The 8,118-nt window shown below is 40.0% G+C and overlaps 1 protein-coding gene across 2 annotated transcripts; it reads right to left on the bottom strand.

Annotated features, from left to right (window-relative positions):
* Nucleotides 1–264: 264 nt before the first annotated feature.
* LOC308319094 (cathepsin S-like) lies at nt 265–7,459 on the bottom strand. 2 transcript variants are annotated; one of them, XM_080768952.1, is made up of 8 exons: nt 7,294–7,459; nt 4,739–4,882; nt 4,092–4,214; nt 3,426–3,575; nt 2,143–2,367; nt 1,589–1,754; nt 914–1,016; nt 265–523 (listed from the first exon to the last, which is right to left on the bottom strand). In XM_080768952.1, the coding sequence occupies exons 2-8, from the start codon at nt 4,856–4,858 to the stop codon at nt 424–426; spliced, it is 987 nt and encodes a 328-aa protein (XP_080625078.1). In that variant the 5' UTR covers nt 4,859–4,882; nt 7,294–7,459; the 3' UTR covers nt 265–423. The 2 variants fall into 2 exon arrangements, with proteins under 2 accessions (XP_080625078.1, XP_080625077.1); XM_080768951.1 differs by having other exon boundaries at nt 4,739–4,863; nt 7,294–7,458.
* Between the last annotated feature and the right edge of the window lie 659 nt (nt 7,460–8,118).

Below are 8,118 nucleotides of genomic sequence, written 5' to 3'. Positions count from 1 at the left end.
TGACATGTTTGTTCGACATGGAATCACCCCGCAAGCTACGAATCAATGAATCCATACCAATAAGCGTCATCGGGTGAATACAGCCTATCTCATATCTATGGCCTCTTCTCTCCTACAGAGAAACACCACATACACAGTGTTTCAACTCAGTAACATTTGTGTTAATTCATCAGAATCAAATCAACAAATTGTGAATCTATGCAACAGTATGACAAACGCTCTGGTGGTAGAACTAAACTCTGGGATATGGTTAGAACAATTCTACCATAAAATAGTTTATTGTTGACCAAATTGGCCAAATATCTTAAAAAAGTACAAATGAAATACAACAGGAAAATAAAATAACATTTAAATGAATCATAAAAGAAAAGGGATCTATTATGTCCAGTATTGCTTAGATACAGTACTTTTCTTGGTCAGGAACTACATGACTGGATAGCAAGCATAATCAGCAATGCCACACTGGTCCCTGTTGTTGCGTGACATGCGGATGTAACCCTGGTCTCCAAACTTCTCTCCCCAACTAGAAAAACAATGGGTGCGTCAATCTTCCAGGAAGCTAATGGTGATGCTTATTACATCCATATAAAACATTAAATAGTTATTTACCTGGAAATGATCTTCATACATATATTTTAAGGATATACAGTATGTAGGCCTATATTCTGTTGTTGATGTGATTTGACTCTTGCACTCATAATTAGACTCACCGTAGATTCTATGCAATATTTCAAATTGATGGCACAGTGGATTCTCCAAATGAGGCCTTATAGTATACCATATCACTAATTATATCATTTAAAATGAACAGAAAGAAAGACAGATGGAGCAGTCCTATGGACTCTACATCCACTTAGTATACATAAAGCAGATGGGCACTGGAAGACCAATTAAGTGTGTGAAATCCCTTTACCTGTTTTTAACCAACCAGTAGTCCTGTCCATTCAATGTTCCATAACCCACAGCCAGGACCGCATGGTTGACCTTCTGTGAGCAGCTTGGGTCATTGTAGACTCCTGAAATGATGCAAGACAGGGTATTGTGGTGAAATGCATTCCGTTTCAAATCTATGCTTTCATGATAAATTAAGCAGGGTGAAATGCATTGTCTTCAATTACTTTCTGGCTTAGTCACATCATTCTATGAGTCATTTTTGTTAGGCAAATTGACTTAAATCATACATTTGATTTAAATTAATCTTAAAAGCACATTCTTAACAACATTATTATTATTACAATTATTACAACATGCAAAAAAAGTTATTATTGTTATTATTGTCACAATTTTATTATAAGAAAGAACTACCCTCTCCTCTGTAAGGATTATTATTATTAATAATATTAAATAATAATAATAAATTAATAATAATAATATGGACACATTAAATAAAATGCAGGTACTTGAATCTGAATAGTGCTATGAAGTTATTGTTATTATTATTTATTGCTCATTTATTATCATACATTAAATGTTATTAAAAGTTTTGTATTAAGATCTATGAATCCAATGAACCACACTCTCTAGTCCAGTGCAAAGTCTTAAGGCCATTTTCCAAACCCATGGGGCCGGCTGACAATGTGTTCCCTACCGCTGCGGTAAAAGGTGAACGTGGGTCGCGAGGCATCGATTGCCACAGACACGGGTCCGATGGTGGCTAGCTTCTGCTTCAGCTCCCCTTCATTCCCCTGAGAGATGAACCCGTAGTGGGAGCAGTTGGCTGCACGGTATGTGGGATCATAGTGGCACTGTTGTTGCTGAAGTGAGACGAGACAACAGGGTCAATCTTGTGCAAGTGAACCAGAAGCAAACGGATTCATACTTTGTTGCGCTACAGTGTTCCACACTGATGTCGCACACTGAGAACAATACTACTACATACAGTACAGGGCATCCACAAGCTATGGAATCATAAAAACTAAATCTAACTTATTATTATCGGTGGTCCCAGATCCCAAACACTGACATATGAAGAAATGTGTGAAAGTCCAACCTGAGTTTACAAAAAAAATCAGATGGTTGCACCTACAGAAGAAAACAAGTATTTTGACTAATGTAAGTTTACAACATGCAAAAAAAAGAGAGAGAAAAAAGGTTGTTATTATTGTTGTTATCGTCACAATTTTATTATTAATAAGAACTCACCTCTCCTATGTAAGGATAAGATGCATCACTGTCAACACCATTATTGTCAATGACATACTGAAAGGCTTGGTGCATGTAGCCTCCACTGCAGCCACGGTTGCCGTATTTGGACGAGCAGTCCACCAGGTTCTGAGGACTGAGATCTACAAGTCTCCCAGTTTTCTTGGCCAGCTGGCCCTCCAGAGCCCCTGCAGCACTGAACGCCCAGCAAGAGCCACAAGAGCCCTGGAGTCAAACACATACAATGGCTTTAGTATTACTATAATATGCATCAATTATTGGCATAATGTAATTCATTCTAATCTTCAAACGACAAAATGTACAAACATAGCATAAATAGACAATCTCTACACATTACAATGATACACGTTGAGAGTATAGATAAGCTATTTTCACTATTCCGAGTATGACAGGCTTAAGTTGTATTAAAAATAATATATTGGAAATACAGTAAGTGAGCAATTCTTTGGTGACATTTTGTGGAAGTTGTTTACACTCATTGAGCAGGTAGGCCAGAATGTGTCTGTGGAGGGATAGACACCTTTTCAAAGTTTAATTCACTGGACAGTACATGTGTCCAATACCAGTAAATCGTAACAAATGTTATACAGTATGTCATTGCATTCATTGCAATACAGTGCAAAAATAAACTGCTCCAACAGGTGACGGATGTGTGAAAATACATTAAAGGTAAAAAATAATAAAGTATACAGTGTCAGTATCTATCGACACAATGCAGTGTGTGTGTGTGTGTGTGTGTGTGTGTGTGTGTGTGTGTGTGTGTGTGTGTGTGTGTGTGTGTGTGTGTGTGTGTGTGTCAAGTAGTCTAACAACAACTCTGGGACAACTGATACAAAAACTAGATGTGTGTCAAAGAGAGGAACTGTGACATGTGTGGAACATTGATTCTGAAAATGGGGTCCGGGGCAACCTAGGGGTCCTTGAGGCGGTTCCAGCTTGTAGGTCGGCTATATTATTATTATTTTTTTTAAGTTTTGACAAATTGTCCAACATTTGGAATCATTTTGAAGACATTTAACAATACAAATCTTCTCTTATGCTCCATTCACAACATCTTGTCATATGGGGGTCCACTTTCACACACACATATCATTTTGGGGGTCTTTGATTGAGAATGTTTGTCTTGTTTGAGAACCACTGGTGCAAAAATGTCACATCAGTTTCCATCATTGTTCCCTTGTCTGTTCTTTGACCAACCATGCTGGTCAACCCTGCAGACTAAGCTCAGACAGAGCTTTGTTGAGACAAAGATAATTTCTTACCTGCTGTTTGACACGGGTGACACAGTTCCTCTCTCTCCAGTCCATAGTGTCTGGTAAAGGGGCACCAGCAGTGCTCACAAAAGCAGAGGGCTCCCTCTTGAGGTCGGAGGGAACACGGAATGTAGCAAGAGACTGAATCTCAGCCGCTGACTAGGAAAGGTTGGCAACAATAAATGTAGCATTTACTGTAGTGATACAATGTTAGTCAATATATAAGAGGGATATGGAAAAAAGTGCATTATCATTATAATTTAGTTAGTTAGACTGATAGACTGCACCAAGAAATTAGAAAATGAGTAACAAAATGAAAAGAGTGAGCATGTTCATGTAAAATGTTTTATATATAGTTTCAATAAACTTCTTTCGGTTTTGGAAATTCTTTTTTTTGGAGTTGCTTGTAGCTCACAGCATCAATGAATCCCATAAATGTATATGGACAGACAGTTGGTCTTTTCATCATTACACACATACAGTAATGCCAATACAAAGAGTACAAACAGCTAGGACTGTTTCCTTCTTTGACTTAATATCCTACACATCTGATTCTGAACGATAAAATGTGCTCTATCACACCTTGAGTTTGAAATATTCAACCAGGGTACTCACACACACTTTAGCATCTGAGTACTTCTTCCAACATTAATCTATGAGCTGATAAACTCTTACCATGTCTCCCAGGTGGTTCATGCTGAGGTCGTAGGTGTGTAGGCCCATGGAGGCCTCCAGGTTATGGAGGGTGATCAGCTCCAAGTTCTCCTCCCACAATTCCCGGCGGCCCAGATCCTCCACCTGCACAAATAGACAGCGCACACACATGCGTACACGCACACACACGCGTACAGCCGCACACACACACACACACACACACACACACACACACACACACACACACACACACACACACACACACACACACACACACACACACACACACACACACACACACACACACACACACACACACACACACAGAGACGCATGCACGCACGCACGCACACACACACACACACACACACACACACACACATACAGACGCATGCATGCACGCACACACACACACACGCACACACACACACACACACACACACACACACACACACACACACACACACACACACACACACACACACACGCACAACACAGTGTGCATGAACATACATGCAAAGTCAATTCTTCCTCCTTATATTCAGTAAAAAAAATGTAATGCGAGAATGAGAACAAAAAAATATATATTAGGGTTATTTATCTTCTCTTTAAAATACAGTCATTTATACATAATAACACATTTAGTATACATGTGCATAATGTATTACCTGTGACTGGTAGTTCTTGCCATGTGTTTTCTTCCACATCTGCCAGTGCAGGTCCAGCATGCTGTTAAATGTGGCCACAGTCAATCCGCACAGAGAAACAAGCAGCACACTCCCCAACATTGTCTCTGTGAAGACAATTTAGACCTGATGAACACATCCACACATGCATCAAAATATTGTCTGTCAAGACTGTGCTATCATGAATAAAGGTGTGTAGGATAATTTATAGTAGAGGAATGTCGTGGAAAATTTCAACTTGCTTGTGTAAGCAAAGAATTCCATGAAGGATGACCAAAAGCGTTTTTTCTTCTTCACATATTGCAGGAGAAAAACAAGTAGCCTCCCATTAAAGTTTCCCTCAGTCCTACCCAATATCACATGTTCAGATAAACTTATACTTATAACTTATACTTATAAGAGGTGGGGGTCAGAGACAGATTAAAATCACACCCAGCTCAGCTGTCCTGACATGAACATCATGGCTGGACCAGTGGACCAAGCCGAAAAGTGCACACAATTGACCAACAAAAAAGTTCCAGCACAGACAGACAGAGCCATTGACCCAAGTCACGAACAGCTATAGGTCTGGACCAAGCCCATCACTATGCGCGCACAACTATTGGCATCCCATATCTGTCAATCGGAATGCCCCACTCTCAGTGGAGAGTGACAGATAGACCGGAGCCATTGTCATAATAAGACTTCACTGTTTGTAGTAGACTGAACTGGAATTTTCCTCATGGTGAGTTGATATACCCCTATTAACTGAGGTATAACAAAGCACCACTTTGTTATACCTCATTTCAATGCTAAATGTATTTATGTGGTTGATGTTTGGATACTTTCCCAAAAACATAAGATTGTGAACATTATCGTTTCGAAAGGGACTGCCGTATCACATACTCTGTAAATTGATTGATTGATTGAAAGTTTTATTTCACCAGGCCCATTGCAAGATGCTGTACTCAACCCTAAGCCATTCCAGCCTATCAACATGGGCAGGGGTGGCCTGGGCCATGGCTCAGCGGTCCAGGCACCTTGGCTGGTAATCCAGTCAGGCAGTGTGCCACTCCCGATCCTGATGGCCTTTACATTTTATATTTAAAAAATATAAAATACAGGCAAAAGCCACAAAAAAAAAACATAAAAAAATGGGCAGGGGTAAGGTGGGTTCTGGGAGTGAGTTTGTTTTGGGTGTGGTGAGGTGCATGATCCATAGTCGAAGAAACCTTGTATGAGGGCTCCTGTGAGTGTTCTTTGGTTGACCTTTTTTTTTTTATTACACTGGTAATTGTACACTGGTAAAGATTTGCCTCCAGGATGGAACCTAGGTAGGTAATTTACGTGTGGAATATTGTCACCCACTTTAACTGAGAAGCCGTCAGCCTTGCTGATTACTATTTGAAATGGATTCAGTTTTTTAGATGTAATTTGTTATCAGCAAGCCAGGTGCAGATTCTACAGAGTTCAGAGCTGAGACCTTTTCAACCTGCAGACAGCTTGTTCCTGTCTGAGACCAGCAGTGCCAACTGCCAAGTCATCTGCAAACAGGAACAAGTTGCTGTCACAAGCTGATGTCATGTCATTTACATATATTAGGAACAGTAAAGCCTCTAGTATGGTCACCAAATTACTGGACACCCTTAGTGACTGGTGTGGTGACATCAGAGGATGAAGGTATCTAGTCAAATACGCAAAAATGTATGATAAGAAATAGTCTTTACATACATACTGTATAAATGACATTCTTTGGCGATTGATCTCCTTATAGCAATGTCCAGCAATGTTTTGAGCTCTGTGCCAGCTCTAGTTTCTTAGAACAGTAGCCTATATTTGAATGTGTTTAATGATCTATTTTAGAAAAGGGTAGAGAAATGGGTCACGAACATCAAACTAGTTCAGTTTGTCACAGTGAGTTGGTGACTGTCTGGAGAGAGAGAGAGAGAGAGAGAGAGAGAGAGAGAGAGCGCTTTTGCATTGCAGTTTAATTTCTCTAATTTCGTCCATAATTTGTAGCTGTAGCTTTTGCAGCAGCTACAAACGTCGGATCATGCACACACTGCCTGGCTTCCATTGACAATAACTGGTGAACTGTAGCTTTCCCTTTGCATACCCGTGTGAACGCAGCATGGCACAGGCACTAAAACGCCGGAGCAAGGATATAGGCCTATATGTAGAACTGATAATAAGTGTAATAATAAGAGTTGTAACATTGTAAACTGTGATTTATAACATAAAAAACCCACTATCCAGCTAAAATATTGAATTAACGTAGCCATATGATCACTGTATCACATATGACAGTTATGTTTCACGGCTGGGAGCAATCAAGCCTTTCTCATTTCTTAGTTTCGCTCAATTTAAATGAAATAAAATAGCCATACTGAACCCTAAACGAAAGTAAAAGCAAAACATGCATGCAAATAGGCTACTCGTCATTCAATAGAAACAAGAAGTAAAAACAAGAAGGTCTAAGACTCTAATATTGTATTTTGCGTAGTCATAAGATAATTGTCATTACAAAAACAATATAGGCCGCCGCCTAGCCTACTTACCTTAATGTGTCGGACTGTATAGTGTGAGTGGGTCTATTCAATAGACCTACTCAATAGACTCTATTGAGTAGCCTACACCCAGATTACAACATCAACATGTTTTCCTGGTTGTCTATGACTGAATTGTCACAACCGTCCACCTACACCACAGTTCCTCTTTTTGTTTTCACTCTTCCTCTTTATGTTAGACAGCATTCTTGTCACGTTCTGAAGCAATTATGTTACTTTTGAGGCCTGCTGTCGAGGCGGTCGAGCAAGCTAAATGTAAGTGTAGTTATCAGAATTTTTTGTGTCAAGGTCCAGGACCCCCAAATTAATATGTAAATTATGTATCCGAGAACCCACACACATATTTTCAAGATTCTTTTTAAAACAGCAGATCTACAAGTTCACAAGCATCACATCATGATGTGTTGTGAGCTTGTAGATCAGCCTATCAGGCCTATCAGGGTTAAAGTAGTAGGCTAGGACTCACTGGAAACCATCAAGGTATTAGGTTAAAGGGAAACTTCTCCCTTTTTGCAAAAACATATAGCCTATGTTGATGACGTTTAGAAGATTTAGAACACTTTCCTGGGGTCTTTATGTGTGTACTGTAATATGTGATTTTAGATATTTAGCAGTGAGCCCACTAAGTGTCTCTGATGCCATGGACACTGGTCTCACTTCCTTCATGGACTACATGTTGTCTCAGTCAAGCTGTAGCCGGATCTACCAAGGAGCCGCGGACGTTTTCGGCTGACTGCCGCGGAGGAGAGCGTAATCCGGAAAAGAAGCTGCGGACAGCCGAGAACGTCCGCGGCTCTTTAGTAAGTGTGGCAGCAC

The sequence above is a fragment of the Protomyctophum bolini genome, assembly GCF_963924005.1.
Source record: "Protomyctophum bolini genome assembly, chromosome: 7".
NCBI classification, from domain to species: Eukaryota; Metazoa; Chordata; class Actinopteri; order Myctophiformes; family Myctophidae; genus Protomyctophum; species Protomyctophum bolini.
Note: the sequence above shows the minus strand (reverse complement) of the source record. Positions and strands in the feature narration are given on the sequence as shown.

Coding starts and splice junctions, on each gene's coding strand:
- LOC308319094 (XM_080768952.1), bottom strand. CDS start 4,858: ATGTTGGGGAGTGTGCTGCTTGTTTCTCTGTGCGGATTGACTGTGGCC. Junction 2,368..3,425: donor TCACCCGTGTCAAACAGCAG/GTAAGAAATTAT, acceptor GTTTGACTCCAG/GGCTCTTGTGGCTCTTGCTG. Junction 1,755..2,142: donor CTTATCCTTACATAGGAGAG/GTGAGTTCTTAT, acceptor GTCTCACTTCAG/CAACAACAGTGCCACTATGA.